This window comes from Zonotrichia albicollis, chromosome 7, assembly GCF_047830755.1.
Source record: "Zonotrichia albicollis isolate bZonAlb1 chromosome 7, bZonAlb1.hap1, whole genome shotgun sequence".
Taxonomy (NCBI): domain Eukaryota; kingdom Metazoa; phylum Chordata; class Aves; order Passeriformes; family Passerellidae; genus Zonotrichia; species Zonotrichia albicollis.
Genome location: NC_133825.1, coordinates 29,795,822 through 29,820,722, shown reverse-complemented (window position 1 = coordinate 29,820,722; position 24,901 = coordinate 29,795,822). Strand labels below are relative to the sequence as shown.

At 37.4% G+C, this 24,901-nt stretch overlaps 1 protein-coding gene across 2 annotated transcripts in view; it reads left to right on the top strand.

The window, feature by feature from the left end:
- ADK (adenosine kinase) overlaps nt 1–24,901 on the top strand; it is a 265,378-nt gene that overhangs the window by 197,922 nt on the left and 42,555 nt on the right. For both annotated transcript variants that reach the window (XM_005481465.4, XM_005481466.4), the window contains exon 8: nt 20,928–20,963. In XM_005481465.4, the coding sequence (XP_005481522.1) occupies nt 20,928–20,963 (36 nt within the window). The remainder of the gene's footprint in view (nt 1–20,927; nt 20,964–24,901) is intronic.

Here is a 24,901-nt window from a genome sequence, read left to right as displayed (position 1 = left end):
CTAAGGAGAGGGACTTCCTCTCCACCCTTGCAAAGAAACCAGCCATCAGCATCTGCTTCTGGTCCCACCAAATGAGCTGGGCTGGAGCTCAGCCCTAGCTGGGCTGTGCTTTCAGCAGGAAAAACCCTTTAATGTAGGAGAAACTCACCTGAAAGCAATGGCAAGGAGCTACACATTCCAGAGGAAGACCCTTAGGATTCCCAGCCAGCCTTTGTGGTACTTCTCAAGCTGTTTGGCTGTTGTCAAGGTATAGCCTTGCTAGCTGAATAAGCTGTTTGAAGATGTCCTAAATATTTTGGGAGTTAGGAATTCTATTTTAAATTTTTCTGATGCTGGAAAGTCATGGATCTCAATTCAAGGGAAATTCACTATCTTTTCAGAACTTGGGAAATTCTGCCTCTTCATCTTGCTATTATTGTCCTGTGAGTCTAAACCAGGCTGCAGGCACCAGACAACAGCATTTCTGTTCATTTCTCTTTGTCTGTGGCTGCCCTTCTGTAGGATTCTGTTATTGAGAACCTGAGAGGCCAAGCTATGGACAGTATTTTTGATCCTATGTTCTCTTTAGGATCTCTTTTAATAAAGCTTATTTCTGCTCCAGAATTCCTCTGAGAAGCCAGGGCATGTTTAACTTGTCTGTCAGACTGTTGACCTCTCCAGGGTGTGCAACAGTCCTTTAAATAAAAAAAAGAACTAGAATTTTCATGAAAAATTAAGTGGTAGCCATAAAATGTGTTGTTGTGGTAGTCCTGATTGCTCTGCAAGGACGACCTCGCTGCAACTGGAAAAATATCTGAATTTTCATGGAATCACAGGTATCCTTTACCATCAGTTTACCTGGTTTTTCTTAACCTCTTTTGAAATGTGGATGGGCAGTCAGATGGTCTTAACACACAATATTTGCTGTATGTGTTATTTTGGAGCAGCTATGATTAACATGTCTTTTTCCTCTTGTTGGAATTTCTACTAGAGCAGGAGAAATACATCTGTGAGTGGTCTTGGACACATACCAGTTTCAGATAAATGGATCAGTCAATTTAAATTCTGCATATATAGTTGCCAAACACTATGCATTTGATTTGAACATCAAAGTAAATGCCAGATTTGGATGGAGCTGCATCTTGGTATATGTGAATTACGATAATGAGTCAAACTACTGAATCTCACTGCTCAAAAAAGAACACTCATCATCTGGAACCAAATTCCTTTCTTCTAGAATCTAAAGTCATGAAAAGAGCTGAAGGGGTGCATAGCCTTATGCTGCCAGTTGTAACCCAGCTCTGAATAAGCATTACCTGAGAGGTGGGTGGGCAGGCTTAGGAGCATTCTAAAGTGTGGAATGGTGGGAGGTTGGACCCATTATTTAGACCCCTTGAAAACCCTATGTTTCAGGAGTCCATATTAGCTTTACTTGCAGATGAGTTTCTTGAATATTTCAAGCAAGAACTCTGTGTCCCAGGATGAGTGGTGCCTGTATATATTTCAGGTGGAACAAGCTAAAATCAAGATCAAAGTGTTAAGGGTGTTAACATCATCTTCAGCCACGTTCTTGGGATAATTTTTAAGTCTGCAAGGAAGTGATAACATAACCTATCCCAAAGTTATTTTTTCATTCATGGTAAAGATATCAAGTATTTTAGGGGAGGGTCTTCATTGTAACAGACTTTATTAAGACCGTAGGGATTCATTTTGTACCTCTTCCATTGGAGTTGGTTTTTTTAGGAACTTAAATGCCAATTATCATTTTTTAACCATGCTTAACCTCTGCTACTCTTGAGAAGGTTTCTCTTTATTGTTACTTGAATTTGAAAAATGCATTGTGTAAATGCATTGATGCATAAATTAACAGAAGTTACCTACTTTGGAAGACATTTGCATAGATTTAGTGGGAAGCAAGCAGGTAATAGATTATTGAACAATGTTATTAGACCAGGAAAATGCTTAATTCAGGAGTAAGCTATACAGACATTCTGTCTTGTGCATGCTGTTCAAGGTAACAACTTTTAGAATTGTGTTTCATGCAATGAAACACAAAGAAAACCCCCTAATTTTTCTATTTTATGACCTTGTACATTCGATGATAACGTAATGATTTTGAGAGTTAGGTGGATGCAGAAAATTGGGTAACTTATATAATATGTAGAAATGTTTCAAATTATTTCTTTAATTAGATTACAAAAATATTTTCAGCACTACTGTTTTTTATTTGTTAGTGAGATCTTCTGCAATAAATCCTTGTTCAGGATCACAAGGAAGAAAAATTATTCATCATGTAAATAAAAATTCACAGAAGGAGATTTGAAATATAATCAATTGATCCTGAAGACTATCTGAGATGTAACTAATTTTGTCTATGCTAATTTGCCCAAACCCTGTTACTAATTTAAATTGATATCGGAGCAAGTTGCAATGCTTTTCATAACATTTCCTAATATATATCTATACTGTGCAAAACAGAGTAAGAGGCATGCCTTGTCCTGAGAAACTTACATTTTAAACAGAGATAAAGAAAGTGAATAAAGAGAAGTAATGACCAGAGAGAGGTGAAATCTCATAACACTGATGCTACACTTGTTCAGTGCCATTACAAAATGTAGCTAAGGTTTTTGCTCCATAATCTCATATATCAATTTTTAAAATCAATGCAGTGAATGGAAAAGAGAAATAGTAATGATGATCTCTGCTAAAGTTAGATATACAAGTCCTTTCATATGGTTTTTTTAGGAATTCTCTTATTTTCTTCCATGGTGTTTTTTGTTTTCTTTGTTTGCTTTCAGTCTTAAAAATCATGCAGAATTAAAGCAGTTCATGATCAGTTAAAATTTCAAATATTTAAGACAGCAGTTTTTAAGATTAACTGTTTTCCATTTACTGACTGTTACTTGGAACCAAAAGAATCTTGTATTTTTGTAAGCATAGTAAGCTACACTGTTTTTCTTTAAACTTTAGGGTATGAATTATATTCCTATAATGACAGCTGCAGGGTGGAATGTTTTAACACACTGGAGTGAGATATATCTTGGACACATTCTTGGTACCTTAAGTTCAACATGCTCCATATGGTGCCACTGAGCCAGTGATTTTGAAGAAAACAGTTAAAGACTGCTGAAACAGCGTAAAATACAAATTAGTCTTTGCTATATAAGTAAAAAAATTCACTGTCAATCTTTTCAGCTTCCTGCATGAATACTTCCAGCAACTTTCAGTAGTAGTCCCCATGTTTTAAAACAACTGTTGAATTCTAGCAGAGCCGAGTGAAAGCTTGTGGGCTAAGAATACATTAACTGAATTATGTCTAACTCTTATGCAGGGGAGCAAAGGGAAAGGAGATTGGGCTTCCCTGCGTTTCCACATTAGTTTTTAATGTGACAGCAGGGTTTGTGTGGTGCAAGATCTATGAGAAGTAGCTGGCTCTTTGGTAATTTGGTCCTCTGTCGGCACAAGAGCACCATGAAGGAGCTGTGTTGGGAAGGTGTCTCAGTCCTACTGTTGAGAGTACTAATGATACAGTATCCTGTAGTAAAACTGCAGAATAACTATTGCTGCTACTAAATATTTTAGTGTTTGGAGAAATAAATTAGCTGGGAATTACATTTTCAGAACATTGGACGTTTTTCGTTTATGTTTTCATCCATAGTATCAAGACCAGCGGGAGTTGATGTATGAGTAACTTGCTTGTCTGTCTTTTACCTTAGTTTAGTTGATTTTTTTTCAATATCACACTAACCCTGGGTTTTCAGAATTTCTATTCAAGCTGTGGATTGTAAAATTCTTACAGCATACTTGAGTTCTTAATACTGAAGTTATCGGGTCATACCCTGATTTTTACTGATATTGACTTGATGTAAATTTTTATCCTGGATTATTATTATTCTTGTCCTTATTATTATTGTTAATTACTAATAGTATTGTTGTTGTTATCATTATCATCATTATGGCTTTTTAAAAGCATGATACGTGAGCTCCAAAGAAAAGACCAAGGATTACACAACAATGCAAAAATTCTATTCTTCTCAAGTGGTACCAACCTTAAATTGTTTAGTATTGGTGTTGACTCATAAGAACAGATTTCCAAATGTAAGCATGAGACAAAGAGCCACAGTGCACCAGCCTGTTAACCTGTACTTGGATACCTGCTGGATCAGCAAAACAGCACATTGAAGTGAGAGCACCAGTGGTGAATGAAGCCTGTGAGGGGGTGATTTGCAGTTATATTAGTGGGAAGCTGGACATTACAGCCTGAGTTGATCTAAGAATTTCCTGCTGGAGGAATATGGAGATCTTGCTCCCTGTTGTCCCTTTCCAGACTTGTAGTTTCTGTCTCAGGCTCCCTCTGTATGGTGTAGCTAAGGCAGCAGAGACAAGGCCGATATTTTTAAGAAAAGAGGATGTGGCCGCGTGATTTTCTTGATTTGGGATGTAGTTAATAAGAGACAGTCCTTCTAAAAGTAAGAAATCAAAAATCAGTCCTTGAGCTTCTTTCTCAAAGATAAATTGTTACAGTCTATAAAATCATGAGGCAAGGACTGATAACTACCATTTCAGTCATCCCATGTTAGAGCTGCCTGCACTGTTTTAGTTCTTCTAGATATAATTAGGTAAAGTCATCATGAATAGTTTGTGTACAAATTTCCATCTTCGAGCTGAATATAGCTCGAATGTCAAATTTCAAATGATAATTACTTATGATATTTGGTAAACCCTTTGGGATACAGCCAGTGAGTATCTATAGTAAAGGACCTCGTTGTCAAAGGATTCATAAATTAAGTTCTTGTACACTCAGAATATATATTGAAAGCATGAATGGTTATGATACAGTATATGTCACAGCAAACATAGGTCAAATATCTGCTTTAAGTGAAAAACAGGATTAAATATTGGCATTAGAGAGATGACCAGAACATCAATGATGCATTAAAGTTGATAGTTTCTCATCATACATAAAATGAGCACCTTTTCTCTTTTTTCTTGCAGCAGCAGGATTCTCTAGTTTAAAAGGGTGTCTGTTGATGTTTGTCCAGTCACTGGACATATGTTAGTATATATTCTGTAAAAGACTCATTCAGCTGTACTTCCCTCATCACTGATAGCTGGCTGGGCCTTCCAGTCTCCATGGCCATCCTAATCCATTTGATATGATGATATAATGCAGCTGTCACAGAACACTGTTCTCTTTGTTTCTAAAGTGTAAAACTTCCAAGCCATGCATGTAATGTAAGCCAAGGAGGTGATCCCAGGGGATCCACTTGACCTATTGGTGCCTGCCTTCATTCTGTGCCATGGGCAGACCAGCAGAGTTACAGTCCTGCTCTAAATTGGAAGACAACTGTGCTCCTTTCTCTGAGTATCAGTTCATTGGCACTATGTGTGAGAAGCTTGGGTTAAGCTCTGTGTTAAGTTTGTGCTTGGCAATTCCAAAACAAGTTTGTGTATGAAAGACATAACAATGGTGTTATATTGCTCTGCTGGTACAAAAGGGGGACCAAACCCTTTTTCTGCACATTAATACTGAAGGAGGCAGGGTCCAGCCTGTCTTTTACATTCCACATCCCAGCCATTGGTGTATAATTTGAGGAGAGGAAGAAATAAAGAATAAGGGAAAGACTTGAGAAGATCCAGTGGAGCTCTCTGCCTGGAAATGACTCTGTATTTCCCAGTGATGGAGAAATTGCCTTAGCATTTTATACCCACAACAGCTCAGTCTTGCCTGAGTGCAAACCTGGAAGTGGTTTTCTTTATTCAGGCCAGAAGCCTGTTCATACTTTGCTACTTACAGGCCAATAAATTACTTCTTCAGAAAGTTCCTATTTTGATAAATTGATGTGCTTGTGTGTTTGCACTATATTATGTACGAGGAGCCTTGTCATCTTATTGAAATTATAGGACATTGACAGATACCAAGTATTTATGGCTAGATTTAACGATTTTAAAGGAAGGAAATTATTGCAGCCCCAGGGCAACAGTAACTTATATAGTGACAACTTATACATGTTTTATGTACCTACTTACTTCAGTGTTTACTACAAAAGCATAGTTACCATAGCAATGACCATGTCACCAGACTTCTTTTCTAGTTCTGAAATGCAAAATACCCAAATGCCACCTGAACTGTGAATATTCTCTGTGCAAGTAATGAAAGTAGAAGTTGAGAGTGTCACACACTTTTCTAAACAAACAGCAACACATGGATTTACAAAACGTTTTATGTTGCAAATGGATGTTGGGTTGTTAGCATCCCTAATTCTGTAAATTCTTTGCCACTAAGCTGCAAGAAAAGCTTCACTGGCTCCTATCAGAAGAGACTCCACTAGTATATACTTAACCTGTAGTCTTCTGTGGAATATTGGTACTTACCTGCGATGTTTCAAGAAAATAATGTGTACTGTTCAGGAAGACACTTTATCTGATTTTAAGTGTTAGCTAAATAAAACTATCCTTTGGATATTTACAGGTTGTTAGTATTATATAAAATAGCATCACAGAAAGTGGTGTGATTTTTACCTGCTGCTTCTTCTATTTTAGAAATGGCAAATTTATGAAGAATTTAGGTGGCAACTTCTAAACCTTGGTATGCAGCTCACTACCCAATAGAATTGAGAAGCCAGGTACTAGATTTCCCAAATCAACATTAACCACTGGGCAGTAAAGCATTACCTCAGTATGACTTGTGCAGTAGTAAAAGGTGAAAACTCTTACCACACTTGCAGACCACTCCTTTTCATAGCTGGATTTTCCCATGTGTAGGCAGTGTGAGTTAAGTACGGATACTAGAAGAAAAGCAGTTTGCAGGACTGCAGACTTAATCCACCATAGCAGTCATTCTCCTTTAATAAAGACTGATCTACAAGGAAACATTAATCTGAACTGAGAGAGCACATCATTTTGAGCACAACAGCTTTAACTCAGATTTGTATTGTGTCCACTTGTGGACAAGCTTATGCTGGAACAAAGGTGGGGTTTTTTTCTTGTTTAACTGAGCAGAAGCATGGCACATGAATTACTGAACAAACATGGCAACACTTGGAGCCAGCCTTTAGCAATTCCATGTGAAAATGTGAAAGTAAAATTGATCTACATTCATGTAATGGTTGATCTTTTCTTCCTTACATTGTGTAGTGTCAGAATTCTCACAATGAAAGAATCTCACTTTGCTGGGTAGGGATATGGACATGGTCCTGTTAGGTATTACATTTATCTGTGGTAGTTTTAAAGAAGAGTAAGGAAATCACTTTAGCTAGGGAATTTGATCCAACCTCCCTAAGTCCTGGCAGTGAACATGTGGACCAGGTGGTTCAGATTCCAGCTTTATATAGCAGTGCTGTTGTTTAGACTCTTTAACCTGATCAGAGGACCCCAAAGGAAAATTAAGTCTTAAGTTAGAAAGAAGGAAGGAAGCTTTTTTACACAGCTTCAGTGTTGACTGAGAGTTGTGTAAAAGGATCCAAAAAAGCCCCTTTCATGGTGTTGTAATTCTTAACCATTAAGAACTAATTTCAGCTACTTCAGTTTTTGTTTGGATACTTTCAGTTCTCCTATGTTTCTTTCTCAGGAAAAAAAAAACTCAGTGTTTTTATATTTATCTAGGCAGCAAGTGGCATTTACAACTAATCCTTGAAGTGCATAGGTGTACTCTTCAACCAATGACACTTGAACTGACCCAGGACAAGCAACTGCAAAACTGGATGATTCAATTTGCTGGTGCTTCTAAAGTACCTTCAGCTGTGTGACTGTGCATGAATTACCAGCTCAGCCTGGTAGCTCAGGCAGTTCTGAGACCTCTGTGATGCTCCAGTGCCTGCTACAAACATGCCCAGAGACTCACATTGTGCCTGATCTTTGCAGAGCCATCCAGCCACTAATTTCCCAGCTAGCCTTTGGCAGTGACCTGTCCATGGGGAAGGAAAGATCTGGCAAATCAATGGGCTGTGACCACCCAGCTTTACACTGATGGGCAGGTGTGGGAGAAACTCTGTCCAGAGAGCCCCTCATCCCTGCAGCTGATGGGCTGTGTGATGGATTAGGTCACTCTGTCTATGTCACCTCTTTTACCACATACTGCTTTCCTAGTCAGAGGTGTGTTTGTTCCAGCTGTGATGTTAAAAAGTGTAACTCTGTTTACATCTACAGGGAGGGTCTGGCCAGAGCATTATTTATCATTACTGTCAAATACACTCAGTACAGACTGAAGCACATGCATCTTGTGTATGGTTGAAAGTGTAGCATACACTCATTGCTGTTGACACTGCAACAGGCTTAGGAATAAATCTGCTTTATTTTCTGGATGAAGGCTGTCTTTCTCCTGCTAAAATCTGACATCCAGTTCTTGTTCTGCAGCTAGTCAAGTATTGTTTTTCTTCTCTGTTCTCTTGCTGGTGCAGCCACCTGGTGTGGGGTGAATTCCATGTGTGTGATGCTCACACACATGCTGCTCTGCTGCCAGGAGCAGAGGACCTAATCTTTTGTGACATGAAAAGAAACTTGCTGGTACAGTACATTGCTAAATGCTACAGCCTGACTTTATGAAATGGGAACACCGCAGGGGAATCTGGCAAGGAAGATGTGTTTATGTAACTGAATTGAGTGTTGCAACTGCCATCACTTAGTTCCCTTGGCTGCAGTGAGCGAGTTGTGAGAGAAAAACAATCCAAACAGAGATCTTCAGATGCTAAGGGCAGCTCTAATTACATACAAATAATTAATAAAAATGAAGTGAAATATTGTCAGAAAATACAAATACCATTAATTTTCTCCCATGATCGTGTGTACCAAGATCATTGGTAGGGACAGAAACACTCAGGCTTTTGCACTTTTATTTGAAGTATATATTGTTTGAGTGTCTTCAGCACATTCTGATATCCCAGAGAGAATCATGAAACAAGAGTAATTGCACATAATATAAACAAGATCTGCATTAGTTGGCTCTTTTACTCAGAATCCTTTTCCAAGTCCAGATGTGTGATGTGTAAATGTTAGGAGAACAGTCCTTATGAAGTAGCTTTATCAAATGCAGCTAGTCTTCCAGCAAAATGGAGAAAATATAAATTAGCACTCAAGACCTTGGTCAAATCTGGTGCATAAAATTTTACGGTTATATTTACGTTCCATATGTGCTTTGGACAAGTGCCATGTTTGTAAAGAACTGCTTCAATATTATTTTTTTAAAGTGACACTTTTAGCACAGTATCCTCTGCAAACTGTTCACTGCTTGCCATGAAAGCCATTCAGGCTCCAAATAAACTGTTCATTTTCATGATCTAAACCTGAGATCAAAATGCCTTTTTAGAGCATGGTGATTTTCAAAACATGGCATGGTAGATATCATATGTGGCTTCTTTAAGCACTGTTCAGAAGAGCTGATTAACGTGACTGAAAGAGGAGCATGCATGATATAAAAATCTGACAAGAGGCAAGGAATTAGGAAGTTCTAGTATACATGTTTGCTACTGCTGAATATCTGTTCTGACTTGTTTATAACATAATTAGATTTTAGTAAATTATGTGAGCACTACATTCCTTGTAGCTCTTTAGAAAAGAAAATAAACCTCAAACCAAGGTGATTCTACAAATTTGTGCCACTTTTCAGAGGCCCCAGCCTATTTTTTCTTCATTTCCCTAAATCCATAAATAACTGTCTTTAAAAGAAAAAAAAAAAAAAAACTCCAATGCAGCATCTGGTGTGCTGTTATTGCCACTACTTCTGTTCTGAGAGTATAGCACTACTGCTTTAGAATGTTCTCATTCACTTGTTATCTGGTATTTGGCCAAAAAATTTATTACCAATGTAAGAGAAAGAAGTAAATTTCTAGAGCCCAAATCAGAATGCAGTCTGAACAAAAGCACAGCACTGAGCTGACCCTATAGCTCTTTTCAATTTTTGCATAAAATGGAAGAGACACAGCATCTTGGAAAAAAATCACAGGAATCCTTTGTGTTGGAAAGTGTGAGTCAAACTAAATAGCTTGAAATAACTTCTGTTATATTTAAACACAAATGTAATGCTAGAGGCAGAGGAAAAAATAGATTATTTATACTTCGAAACACTCAGAGGTGTGAGAAATCTGCAGTGAAGGGCTTGAGCAAGTACATAGCTAAAAATAACCTGTCCATAACTGAATTACTACTACTATTAAAATGACTACTAATTTCAGCTTCAGAATAATTTGTAGTCTTCCACTTGTCATATGTAAAATAAGAAAGGTATCAGGTGCAATTGCAGGTTCATTTCCTTACATCTACTAAGCATATAGAGCTGGTTAACAAATATATAAATGTATGCTCAAATTTAATGTCAATCTGTTATCTCAGTAATTAAAGAATAATTGGGAGACAAATCCTAAAGTAAATGTAGTGTGTTGAAGTAATAGAATTAGAGGTGAAATGGTTGCTGTTCTGAAATGTAGCTGAGGCATAAAAAAAAATTTCCTTGAGTCTGGAAGTATGTGGAGAATGCACATATGGTGGAATCAGAAATGGTAATTTTTTGTATCATTCTGTACCAAGTTTATAAAACTTTATTGATTGAAAACTATTATAGATTTTTATGATCCTTTAGAATATACAGTTGATGCCACTAGGATGGTGTCCTTGCTTAGCAGAGATTTAGAGAACTGTTCTTGTAAAAATAGCACAGTTGAAACTCAGAATTTTCTTTTATTCAGATGTTGACCAAATCTTTCATTTCTCTGTGGACTGAGTCCAAATTTTATTTTTCAGCTTGGCTTTGAAAGTTGTCTATGTGAGTTTATGAACATAGCAAATTGTACAACTTCAGTCAGTATGCTGAAAGAAAAATGTATTTATAATTTAAAATTTTATAACTAGTGAATATATCAAATGATATCTTGAAGGGGGAACAGATAATAACTCATTGCAACTATATTAACAAGGTCAAATAACTTCACAGTAACAAAAATATCTATCAGTACTATTTAATATGAATGGTGCTATAACCAATGTATCTCAAGTCATAGCTGTAGGTCTTCATAACCTTCCAGTGCTCAGAAAAGGTGAGGGTGCCAAGAAGTTGTTCTATTTTACTGGATGGGATTCCGTTGCAGTCCTTGTTTTTCCCTAGCTGAAGGTCTAGTGAATATAATTGCTTATGAACACCACTAATTTAACAAGGAAGAGCTTGGAAAATGAGTGCATGTGGAAAACTGAAACATAGGAAGTTTTAGATAGGGAGATTACATTTGTTTTGTCATGATCTGTGTATGCATTTGTAAAAGTCACGTAAGTGTATGTATATGTTTGTGTGTACATAAAGTTGGTTTAACAGGGAAGGCAAATACCCAGCAGGCAAAACCACTGTGAATTCAGCATATCAATATTATTGCTGCATACCCAGTGCATCTTGGGGCAAATGGTCACACTGAAACAAAGGGATCTGCATACAGTTATCCATGGAGTAATGCATTGCTAAAGTATGCACTTTTGACAAGTAAGTTGTTTTCATAATGATGTTGTTATGTATTAGGTGAAAGATTGCTGATCTTCGGTGCAGGAATATAATTTTCCATAATTACAGTATCTGTTTTTTTCCTATAGGAATTAATGCATACTTATACACTATTTTATTATTTTATTATTTTTACCTCTTGCTTTTTGTCATTTTCTTAATTTTCCTTTTTTTTAAGCGTGGTGTCTTAAAAGTAAAGTGGAATGATCAGTATTCTTGTAGTTTCATTTGTCATAGGAATTCTGAACCCTGCTTCGTCAAGAAAAATCACAGCATAATATCAAATATCAAAGACCTTGACAGAGGGAAGAAATGGCCTGGTGGGAATCTCATGAAGTTCAGCAAATGGAAAGGGAAGGTCCTCTTACCTAGGGAGGAATTTTAGTCCCAGGACAGGCTGGGAACCACTTGGGTACAAAGCAGCTTTGCAAAAGAGGAGCTCAGAATACTGGAGTGGTGCCACCAAAGGGCCACAAAGATGAGTGAGGGTTGGAGCATCTGTTGTCTGAGGAGGGGAGAGTGAGGGCCTGAAGAAGAGGAGGTCAGGGAGATGTTAGCAAGGCAGACTAACAAGAGGTAGTAAGCAAAATGGAGGCAGACTCTTTACAGCAGTGAGAGGGGGAACAGCAAGGGACAACAGGCACCCATTCAGCTACTGGAGATTTCATTTAAGCATAAGAAAAAAGCTCTGCTGTGATGGTGGTCAAGTGTTGAAACAGATTTTCCAGAAAGGCTGCAGAGACTCCATCCTTGGAAATATTCAAAACTGGGGGCTCCTGGGCAGCCTGCTTTAGCTGACCCTGCTTGAGGAGTGGGGTTGGACTCTGGAGATGATGTGCAGAGGCCCCTCCCAAATCAGCCACTGCATGTCTTTTTAATACCATTTTAAAATGCTTTGGAATCATATCCCTTTAATTTCATTATTTGATTATTCTTTTGATCTCTGATCTGTTCGAGCCTGTCTCAAGTTCAGAATGGCTTCTAATAGAAAAATAAACTTTACCAAACTCCCTCATCCATAAATACTTAATGGTCAAAAGCAGTTACATTCTAACTTCTATGGATTTTTTAAAAATTGATCCAAGAAATTAGCAACTTGTCCAAAATGATAAATAGTGCCTTAGTCACATCTGGAATTAGAACTTGTGTTCTTCACTCAGGACCACAGTGATCTAACTGTGGTCAGATTGAAATGTTGTTTTTCTGTGCAATGGCCATGTTGTGAGAAAGCACTGCTGGTACAGACTGAGAACGAGGTTTTTCCTTCCATAAAGTAGCTACAGTTAGCTAAAACTGAAAATTTCAGAAAACAAAATTCATCTTGAGTATTTGTATCTTGAATACAGATAAAGGCATAATTGAATTTGCATTAAACAGCACAAGAAACTCCAGTAAGAATCCTGAAGTCACCTGGGTTTGAAATTCATTGAAAGGGTAAAATATGTGATTTGAAGATCAATTTAAAAGATTTGTTATTGCTGAAGATTGCAGTGAGCAACTTTATTTTTTTGCCAGAGTTAACCAGCAAAGCAGGCCCAGCACATGAAGAGTGTGACACAATTGCTTTTTACAGAGTTCCCAATGCCACAGCATCAGTTATAATTCTAAATGGCTGTGCATGACATCATACTAAACAAAGTATATAAAACAACTCAATTTCACTGCTAAAAATACATTAACCTTTTACCAGGACTAGAGAGAATCCTGCTAGATCCTAGCACTCTTATCAGAGTGTCTGATTATTCTCTTCATCTGAAATTGCTAGATGAGAATGTCTAGTCTGATTTCAGGCTAGTTTAAGTGGTTACAATCACAGAAGGGCTCATTGAAAATGATGCAAGCTTTTATTTCTGTTTGTCACCCTCCAGCCAGAAAGGTAGCCCTGGGAGCATTCAATGAGCAGTGTTAAAGACTTCAAAAGACCCCACACATCTTCTATTTTTATGTACAAATAGAACTCTTCTCTTCTAGCTATTAATATTTTTGTTTTCATTTTTATTATGTTCTCCTGATTTAATGATATTTAAGGAAGGGGTATCTTTTTTTCCTTCTTTCTCACTTTTGATGATGATGCATTTATTTTTAGGGTAGAAACAGACATTTGTATAGAGAAATGATGTAAACAAGTATTGTTCACTAATTTGATGCTTGTAATGTGTGAGGAGAGAGACACATACAGAGTCATAAGAAGTTCAGATCTTTAGGTAAGGATGTAAGATAGAGATGCAATAGCACTTTATCCATCATAAAATTTCAAAATGGCTCAGAGGCACATCCCTGCTGCAGCCGTTGCAGACCCTGTAATGGCACTAAACTCTGACTCAGGGTGATTCTTTCCACAGAAGATTCTGGCAGGAACTATAGTTCTGGTAGTAACCTGAATAGGAGGATAAATAGCTTGAATATTAATGAATTGTACGTGATACAAACACTCCAGGGTGAACCCAAGCAGGACAGGAAATATGTTTCTTTCTCAATTCTTTTCACACTAGGCTTCTTCAGACAAAAACCTCTGGTATTGTGCCAGAACCCCCTCTGAACACTACAACTTTAACCCCATATGGTATTTATACTTATTCTGATTATTCACTCGAACTGATTCTTATTATTTTATATTTTCAGCTGCTAGGTGAAGGCAGTGTACATATATTTGCCAGTGTCTTTACTATTTCTGGAGCAAGCTGAAATGTTTTTTTAGGATATGATATGAATTCTCACTATCTATCCTTCATGGAAAAAAATGAAATTGGGGTCTAGTACTGCTCATATGTAAAAGAAAGTGGGGTAAAAAAACCCCTCAGTGTTCCTTTATGATAATCTGCCCATCCAATTGATGCCAGCTGTGTTTTTTCCAGTAATATCCAGGGAGGGGTGGATATTTGCTGGTTCTCAGTGTTGATTCTCAAGCTGTGTGCGGGGTCTGTCCATTCTCTGACCACTTTCACTGACCTTCTCTGAAACATGAACAGATTTACACTACTGACTGAATCAGGGATTAGGCCTCTGTGTTGTCAAACAAAAATAATACTGAAGCATTACATCCGTGTAGCACATCCCCACGTGTATCACAAACTTTCCCAGCTGTGGCAGAATTTCACCATGTGTTTCAGAAAATACCCTGTGTGGTTCTTTTGTCTTTGGTTCTCAAACTCTTATTATTGACCCATATTAAAGCAGCTATCTCCAAGGAAAAGGAAAAAAGGAAAAGCATTAAATTACATTTACCTTTGAGCCCTTAATGCCTTTATAAGTGGCCATTTTTTAATAAAGGCATATGAGCTTGTATTGCCTTTACACAATGAAATGTATTAATTGTTGACCTTAAATGTCTGTCTAAATCCAACTACAATAACATAACAGGCTGGATAGGACTGTCTACAGTGTTTGGAGTAACCACTGATAGCTCTTTAGCACTGATTGAGGATGAACATGTGTATCTTACCACTAACTACAATAAATGTACTGTTGGCACTAAAGGTTAGTGATCCAGCTGGAACTGTGTCCTGTAGACTTTTCATCCATTCATTTTAAGTAGCAGAATAATAGCAGCCGCTTGTTGAAATCATGTTTTCAACTGATCAGCAGTCTTTAGTGGAATCCACCTCTAATTCCTTGGGGAGGTCATGATTATCATTACCGCAGCTTTGACATCACCCCTATTTGCATCGCAGGAAACTACTTGTAGTTCTTGTATGCTGTTAATTCACCATGTTAAGAACTGTGGATTTGCTGTGATAGCTCTCTGTGTGTGTATGTATATGAATCTATTACTTTCCTAGAATTGGGACAGGGAATAAAATCAGATTTACCTTAGTCTGGCTTTGTGAACCATATACAGGAAAAAGTGGTATAAAGACAGGTCATAGTGCTGCATGTTCATGGGCTGCATTAAATAAATACCTGATAATTTGATAGAACACCCCACCAACTGTGCTGTGAAGTTTGTGAATGTATTTATGACATCTTTGTTATAATTCAAAGGCAGCAGTTGAAAATCCATTGTCCTCTCTGTGCTTTATGTCCCATTTCCAGGGTCATATTTAGTATAAACTGGTCTGGAGCTGGAAGAGTAGAAAACATGGCGTGGCACAGCTCACAAGGTCTCTTTCTTAAAAACTAGTTGATCTCCTGCACTGTGACAATTTTTTTAGGAAGGAAATACCAAAAGAAGGGCACATGTTAATTCATTCTTCATTACTTATCTTCCAAGAAAATAAGAAGGGAGATTTTAACAAAAGAGAGCATCATTTTTTTAGTTTATACTCAGATTTACAGGACACAACAGATTCCACTGATATCAGAGGTTCTCAGTACCTATGATGGACATAAAAAAAGGGTATAGCTCTAAAAACACAGAATTGTTTAGGAAACCTCTTTGTTAGGGAATGGAGAAAATGGTAGAAGGGATAGACAGATAGAAGGACAGATGTGCCTACTTGAAGGAAGGTAAACTACAAGTCTTAGTAATCACATTGCAATAAAGACACATGTCTATAGTGCAGAGAGACAAATAATACATGTTTGTTTGTTTGTTTGTTTTGGTTGGTTTTGGTTTTTTGTTTTACAAGTCTGCTGCTGTCCTTTAGGAAATCTTGTATAAAAATGTCTGTTTCAGAAATAATGAGTCTTCAGCATCTATGTCTAAGAAAGGAGATTATCAGTCTAAGCCAACCTTGATCATTTAAGTCTGTCTTCTACAGAATGAAGTTGCGGATATCAGTGGGCATCATTTCTCCAGAAATCTTCCCTGTATCTTCATTTGCTTATTTCAAGTGCCACAGATTCCTTTTAGATCGCAGGGTTTTAATGTTAGAGTTGTGAAAGTAACTTTGTTGCCACAAACAGTACAATGTGTAGGAAAGCCAGAGAGGATACAAAGAACACAACTTTACACCAGAATTGGAGATGAACTCAGGAGTGGAATGAATGGTAGTAAATTTTTATACTGAAAAAAAAGGGAATTACCTGAGTGAGAAAATCATAGCATTCAGTGTGTTCAAGGAAACAATGTAAATAGAAGAAAACTAATAGTCCATACTTCTGAAATGTAAAAAAGGAAGAAAATGTTTACGAGTAATTTTTAAAAGATTTTAGTACTCTAGAAAGGCTTATAAGGTAGAGTGTTGGAAGTGCTATTCAAATTACAATCAAAGATGGTTGTTACCCATAGGAATTGTCCCATCAAACACAGACACAAAGTATATGGTCCTCATGGTCATTTATTATTTCTCATTGAGTGAGTTTGCTTTTTTATTTCTTTTTGTTGTCATGCACTCTGCTCTGCTCTGGGCTGCAGGGAGCTTCCTCTGCAGTTCCACACGCTCTGTGTGAGAGCAGGCTTGAGGCTGCATTGATTCACGGGCTGGGCTGAGCCCTCTGCGTCACAGACTGGCTGTGCACAGAAAAGAGGATGGTATTCCTGGAAATGTGAATAGGGTATATTTTGGGCAAGTCAGGAAGTTCATGGTTAATGAAGTAGGAACTCCCTCAAAACCTGTCAGTAATCTCCCAATTAAAAACAGTAAATCCAGGGGATAGTACTGTAATATGTGAGTTGAGGTTATTCTGTGAGATGTTTTCCCTACCAAGAAGGATGGCAGGGGAGGGATTATCTTCAGTGTCCCCTGCATTTGCTGTTTTGTGCAATTATGGGAAATGCATTCAGTGTGCAAGGGTATCATTGCTGTCCTGCTGTTTTATCATTTCTTTATGAGATAATGTTGATTTCGGCAATGAAATGCAAATTTAGTTTTCAGTGCTCCTTTTTTTTCCATACAAAGGTTAAAATGCATATTGTACATAATAATGTTGCTGGTGTTTTTGAAACAGCCTTTGTCAGCTAATTTTGGCAATATGTGGTTTCAAATGCTGTTCAGTGCAATTGTGTGAGTTTTATGTTGGCCTACATAAATTAATTTTAACCCACTATGCATATTGTTACCATTTTGGCTGTAATTTGATCAAGTAATCATCAAACTTTGGTACCAACAAAAAAAAAAATTTGGATGTGTCAAGAATATTCAGTATATGGTGGGCCTTCTGTGTCTCATGGCAAACTGAACATGCAATTATTGAAGTTGAGCCATTTTAACTCTATAATCATAAAAGTATTCTAACAGAGGGGGCTAGCATAGGATTATATGTTACTCCTAGGATTGCAGAGGCTGATGGATTCTGTGTTTGGAGGGTATGTTTCTGTTTACTTGTAAACAAATAGTTTGTACTGGCTGTGATAAAAGGGCTCAGGATTTTAACAAGTCCTGTTAAAATTAGCCTGTGTGTAGATTGTAAACAGTTCCTTTTACTGAGTGCTGGGGCTCAGACAGCAATAAAATACATGCAAGAATGGAAATAGTTTTCAGCTGGGACTCCAACAGCAGTAAAATACATGCAAGAATGGAAATAGTTTTCAGCTAGCAAGTAAATTCTAACATAACAGCAAGGCCAGCACTAACGGAAGTGTTCTTTTTTATTGTTATCTCCCTAATTAATCTCGCTTTCCTGTGTAAACTGCTCACTATTGTGTAAAGAGAGGGTGTGTGTTAACTTTGGTGACATTGTGTTACTCCCATTAAGTGGCATTGCACACAGGTTTCGTCAGCTTGAGTGTACTTAGGATTTTTTTTTCCCCCAAACAGCATGAGCCAAATGACATTTCACAACTAAAAACAAATCTCATTTCTACTTTAGATGGTGCAACAATAAATTTGCTGTCACAGTTAGTAAAAAGGCTATATAGAAAAAGGAGTGTAAATTTTTAATATATTTAGTATGAAACAGTGATAAGGTGGGGAGAGGGTTTTATGAAATGTTCTGTAGGCAGTAGCAGAAACAGCTCTGAAAATGCTGAGTTGGAATAATGAATGAATAATGTGTAAAGTTTATCAAAACTGAAAGAAGTCCTGATGTGAAATGAAGCCTCCTAAGAAAATTCTGTTCTGTCGCTGTTTTGCTCTGCTGTTGTCGCATGTCACGCATGAATGAAAATGCTGCATTCTCTGGGGAGCAGTAAAGCTTCTGTGTGGGTTGTTTATTTCCTTAATCCCTCCTTCTTCGTGATTTTCAGTGTCAGATATAAAATGGAAAGCCTGTAAATATAGTGATTATCATACTGATTATCACCTGCACCAGGGAACGCCCCGGCTGGCCGCTGTAACCCAAGCAGTCTCCACATGTTACATCCACTTAGACTTTAACCTGACTACTTTATTAGAGACGTGAAGCTCAGTATGAGGTGCCCTAGGGCTGCACAGATGGGTTCTGCTTGTTTCCTGTTCTCACTGTTATTGTGAATAGATACTAAAAGGTTCTCGTCGCTTTTATCTGGTTAATTTACTTTGAACTGTCCCTGGCAATCAGAGCCTGCCTCACATTTCTCAGCGTTTCACAAGCACTAAACTCTACAGTCCAAATGTGTGTTTTGAGCTTTATTAATTTTTTTTTTTTTTACTGGAAACCATAATTCTTAAAGGGATCTTGTTCTGAGAGAGGCTGGTTTGTAGGGGACTGTAGGCACAGTCTTCATTGAAATAAGCTGCTCAGGAGTCATTCTGAGGTTCAGTTGATGGGAGAGAAGAAAATTAAGATTGCTGTTGTTCTTTGGCATGCTCAGGCACTCTTAGATTAGAGGTCAACTGCAGGAAAATCTCTGATTTTATGCTGGCTGCCATTATTCATGTAGCTGGGCAGCAGACCAGGCTAAAAGATGACGCTCTTGCAGGAGAATCTGAAGATGAGATACTTTTTAACAAATGTGCAATCATTTATCCTTTCTTGTGGAAGGACCAGGTCTTCCAAAACACATGTGCTATGCATGGGTGCCCTAGTACAGAAAATTAAGATGAATTCTCTCAAAGTCTCCCACACAAGAAAGCACCACTTCACTGGAACAGTTTTTATTTCATGTGCCGGTGTCCAATTTCCTGGCCAGACAATAGTTTAACACAGATGTTAATGTCCTGCTGTATTGGGATTTTAAAGAAATCCCTTAGGACAGATCAGTGCAACTTCTGATTTCAATTGCATGACCAAAAACCTGAGGTTAAAGAAATTATTTGGGTAGAAAACATAATTTTTAGTCAATTTTCTTATTCTCTTCCCCTTATCTCTTCCCCTTCTTTCTCCTATTTTATTTTTTCTTCTGTGTCACGGTCCCATTTGAGGCTTTCTTGATTGTGTTGCAGTTCATTGTAAGTGCATCACTACAGAGTGGAAGCTTGCAAGGCTCCTTTTTTCATATGAGCATAGGCTTTGTTAATCACATGCTGGTTTAGGAAAACACTGCGTGATATCTTTGAACCCTACACTCCTTCTTGACAGCCAGGCTAGCAAATGTCATTGACTGTGTGATGTACAAGAAGGGATTCAATTGTAAGTAAATTGTCAAAGTGGCTAACCTTGCCCGCACCCAATTGTCAGGACCATGATTCAGTTTTTCTGTCAACATCAGCTAAGGGTAACCCGGTCAGCCTTATGTTTCTGCAGTGAAGCAGCCTGAGGAGTTGTGCTTTTCAGCTTATCACATTTTATTAACCTCAACTTACTGTTGTTATAATCAATTGTACCCACTTCAAATTCTTCTATTGCCCCCAAATTGACAGATCATGTAGGTCCACAACTGTGTGTTTTCTGAAGCACTAAAACCTCACATAGGCACACTGGATTGGTTTGGTACAGTATCCATTTCTCTTTACTTAGATCAACTCACCATTTTGGCTCGAGATTATCCCTCTATTAATATTACTTGGCAAAGATAATCTGGAAGAATGCAAGTTGAAACATAAAGACTTCAAGGGTTTTCTGCAGTATTTCCAGCGTTAAGATAGAAAGTAAGGGAAAAACATTGCTATTGTCTTCCATTCCCTTGCTTTTATTTCAAACAGATTTTTAGTTGCACCAGTTAATGTAAATAAGACAGGAGGACATACTGATACCATGATGTTTCCTCTGTTCTTTCAGGAGAAGAACATAGTTAAATTGCTTAAAGCAGTGATTAAGACATCAGAATATTTTTAAATGCTCATCTGATTCTACCACAAGGGTTTGAACACATTTAGTGATCCTGATTTGTTAATGCACTGTAGATGACAAATTATTTTTTTTAAATGACTTGATAACATGTATCCCATGAAGTGTCATTCATAAATGGAGATAGTACAATTTCAATTAAAAATATGTGTGAGGGATTTTTCCTAGTTCAAGTCCTATCTGCATAAGTAACTTTCCTTACTTGGAAAAAAACATATTGTACCTTCTTTATTTGAACTTGTGAAATGTGTTGACATTGTACTGTTGTCGGGCTTGAGGGAAGAGGGAGAAGCTTTTGGTGCGGCTATCAGAATTGCACAACTGTATATGGCTATATTGAGATAATCGTGTAAAAGGAAAACTGGCTGAATGAGTTTCAAAATGTGTTATTTCTTCATTATCTGGCACTTTATAATTAACTGTTCTTTTTTTATTATTTCAGGAAGCTGCCACTTTTGCTAGAGAGCAAGGCTTTGAGGTGAGTTAACCCACAATTGCACACTAAACAGATCCTAAAGGTTTTTTTCTTGCTGATAATGAAGTTCTTTTGGACAATGATTGATGTGCTATTATACTCTCCAAGCCTCGCAGCGGTTGCCATGGAAACTTGGCAGTCGTCATGGTTTCTTTGTTCTGCCAGCTCAGTGTTATGACGCACTCTGCTAGGTCTGCACCCAACATCGCCTACAGATGTTATTTATTGAATTTTGAAAAGCCTCTTGGGAAGCCGAGAGGTTGGGCACGGTTTCAAGCTGCCTCTGCAGATATGGGACCTGTCAGTTTGTTCAGTTAAAAAGCTACCTCATTAGCTGCATTACACTCCAGAAGGATTCACTGCTAAAGCAGTGGTGAAGCAACACTAAATAGTGAAATATAACACCGCTTAAATAACTTAAACCCTGCCATATGCGGATTATCATTATGCAAATGAATTTTAGAAAGGTTGTATATAAAATTGTTAGGTACTGATTAATGTAAACTATGCTTTTTACAAACAGCTGCTTTTTAGAAAAGGTAGTGTGGAAATTGTTTCAAAACATATTCGAGTCGGTGTTTTCCATCTGAGCTCTAAAAATGTCTGATCCTCTACTTTCTTGAAGTAAATACTGTTGATTTTACAGTGATTTTTCAGAGCTTTTGATTTCATCTTCTCAAGATATTTATTTGACTACTACCTCCCATTGGCTACATTCAGATATCTTAATCTGGAGAACCATCAGCTATTGGTCTCTAACCAATTGAAACAGGCAGTTTTTAAATACTGTAATTAATGTGACAAGGCTTGTGCTAATTTTGCAGATAGTAAGTGATCTTACTGAAATCTAAATTGCAGAACCGAACACACGTAAATCCTTTTACATGTTGCTTTTTCACTGGAATAAGACCCACCTTAATTGATTTGTTTGCAGTGTAAAAGAATAGAAAGGAGTTTGACTGCTCAACACCCATTTTGCATAAATAATACAAGCCGCGCAATTCAAACCACATCGCTCCCGAGTGTGCCACTTCTGGGTGTGATTGGTTGCATAGAAAAAAAGAGGGAAAGACTGACAGCTTTTGTTCTACAATTTAGATTTCTTTAGAACCATACACCAGCAGGTACATCAATGCCATCACTGTTTTAGCTATTAAAACTGTGGGCTGTCCCATTTCATTTTATGTTTCCCAAATTCACGTGGCTGCTTTGTAGAAATCAAGACTTTTTATCACTGTCAGTTTTCATTTGTATAATCTGTATTGTTAGGCATAAAAATACACTTTGAGTTTATGCTAATGAATGAATTTCACAGATGCCTCCAAAATATGAAGCATAAGATATTATTGGTACCCTCTGGTAGCTAGACAATAAAAAGAAAGGAAGTAGTGTATTAAGTCTACCGATTCTATATTTTTATTGCCCCCTTGAGCTAAAGACTTTGAATGTGCCTGGTTTAAATTCAGCTCTAGTGACAAACTGCTTTTGCTGGTGTCTGCTAACTACCATCATATTAACCTTTCCATTAGTGCATGCTTAGAGATTTTAGCACAGTTCCTCCTGAACATCCTAAATCTGCCACATTTGATTACAGCATATCAGTAAAGTGCACAATGATTATGATCTTATCTCTTATTACTCCCTTGCTTGGCAACAACTCACATGTCAAGTTTGCTGACAGAGATGAGTAAAACTTGATAGTGTCCACAGTTTTGTTTTCCTTTTGTGCTGTGGAGACCAAAAGAAAAAAAAATCACACTGATAATAAAGCATCTTATAAAAAAAGAGCTTCAATTAGCCTTAGAATTAAAATCAAGAAAAATTCCCAGCAACTCTCAAAAGCTTGATTTTTATATTGAGAATAGAAAACTGGTAAAGCATGGCAAATTAAAGGAAAGGACTTGATTGACCAGGGCAAAAATCAAGAGGATGTTTTTCATAGAAGTGATTAAAAGTTGCTGGTGGCTGTATTTCAATTGCCACCTGGAAAGACTTTTATTTTTTAATCAGAAATCTTTTAGCATAGAAAATCAGTTGGTGACCAGCTTCTTTTGTTTAGTTATTTGTTTGTTTATGGTTTTTTGTTCTGCCTCACAGTAATTCCAACAGTTTTGTATACTGAGTTCATCTTTTACACATGAAATGAGTTCAATGTATCTGAAACAATTTTGGAAAAAAAAGAGAAGTTACAATTAAGAGAACTTCAGCAAAATAGACACCTTTTCTGAAGAAATGAAATCTTGTTATAGGTGAGAGACAACACCTCCATGACACAAATCTGTTTATTTCTTTGTTAGGGAAATTCCAGTCAAAGGAATTTTAATCTTTATGCAGCACCATTCCCGCAGTTAGTTTTCCATTGTACTTTGCTGAAATACAAAGTATTTTTATAAAATCAGTCACGATATTTGAAGACCATTATTTCCCTCATTCTATCCCCTGACCAACACTTATCTGTAATAATCAAAAATAGAACATTACTTCTGATGTTGTCTCTTCCTGAACATCACTGTGGGATTGGGTTTTTTTTGTGAATTTCATGTTCTATGTAATTTTTAAAGTACATAGAGATATAGATAGTGTATATCTATACATACTTTATATTTTGATGGCATTTCTATTAATTTTCAAATAACAAAGGCTTATGAGGTTTTGCTTTTACAAAAAAGTAACTACCTGCTCCTTCTACATAGAAGTTAAGAAAACAAAATACTACTTTAAACATAAAGTTTAGGGTTCAGTTCTGTCTGTCCACCCAAGAATCAAACTGAAATGAAGGAGATAGTAAATATCTAAGAGGTTAGTAGCAGCTGCCATGCAAAATAACTTTTCTTGTTAGAGGTCTCCTCTAAGTCCATATTCATTGGGGAACCATATTAGAGGGAGTTTTGTTACCCTGGACCAGCTTTAGGTCCTTAAGTTAATGAGGTACACTGCACAAGTGCCCTGTTTTGGAAGGATTTATGTCTGTTTAGGTCAGGGCTATGGCAGTCCCAGCTATTGGGGATCTGTTCAGAGGCAGGACTCAGCAGACAAGGTTTGGTGGTGGTTCTGGCTGGATGCAGTTTGGCACATGCCCATGTCTGATCTGGGGCACCTGGCGCGCTTCCCTCACCTGCCTCTGTGCCACTGTCCTGCTGCCATGAGGGTCACTGTGAGATTCTTCAGGTGCAGCACCGACAGGCACATCATGCTTCAGTGAGATTTGTACATCAGCTTTGGTAAATCAGGTTCAAGTATGTAAGTGGGGATGTGGGAGTGTCCTGTGTATTTGGGGAGTGTGTAGAGGCTTTAAGCCACAAACCAGTTCACTGTTATCATTCAGCTATGTCCAGAGTCCAGAAAGACTCAGTAAATGGGCAGGTAAAAATCACTGCAAAACAAATATTACACATTTTGGCTATTTATTCTGAACAGAAATCAGAGATGGTAGCATTTGATGATGTTTGCCTGACAACAAACTGAGAGGCATTAGTACCTCTGCAGTCTTCAGCTGTAAATAGTCACATATTGTAAAACGTCACAATTGTACCTTCAAAAAAAACCTGTGCAAAAGTTAAAGCCTCCTCAACACTCACATCAAAGCTCTATTTTATTCTCTTCCTTTGAAAAAAAATAGTATGGGAAGTAATTTTGGCAAAAAATGGTCAAGTTACTTTTCACAGAAGACACTATTCGGCTATTTCCAAAATCTGCAAAATCAGAAGTGTCCAAACCTCTCTGTCTTGAAATTTCTGTTTTTTGAAAAAAGTTACCTTTTTGACCTAGATATTTTCCTTCTCCTGTTACATGCTTATTATATATTTAATTTTTCCTGAAAACATATGTGCTTTTTACTTTTTTCCCTGTCTACATTATTTCATCCTTACCATCACTCTTCACAATCTCTTTCCTCAGGGGCCTCTTTTCTTCATCTAAGTTAATCTTTATTCTTCCTTAGG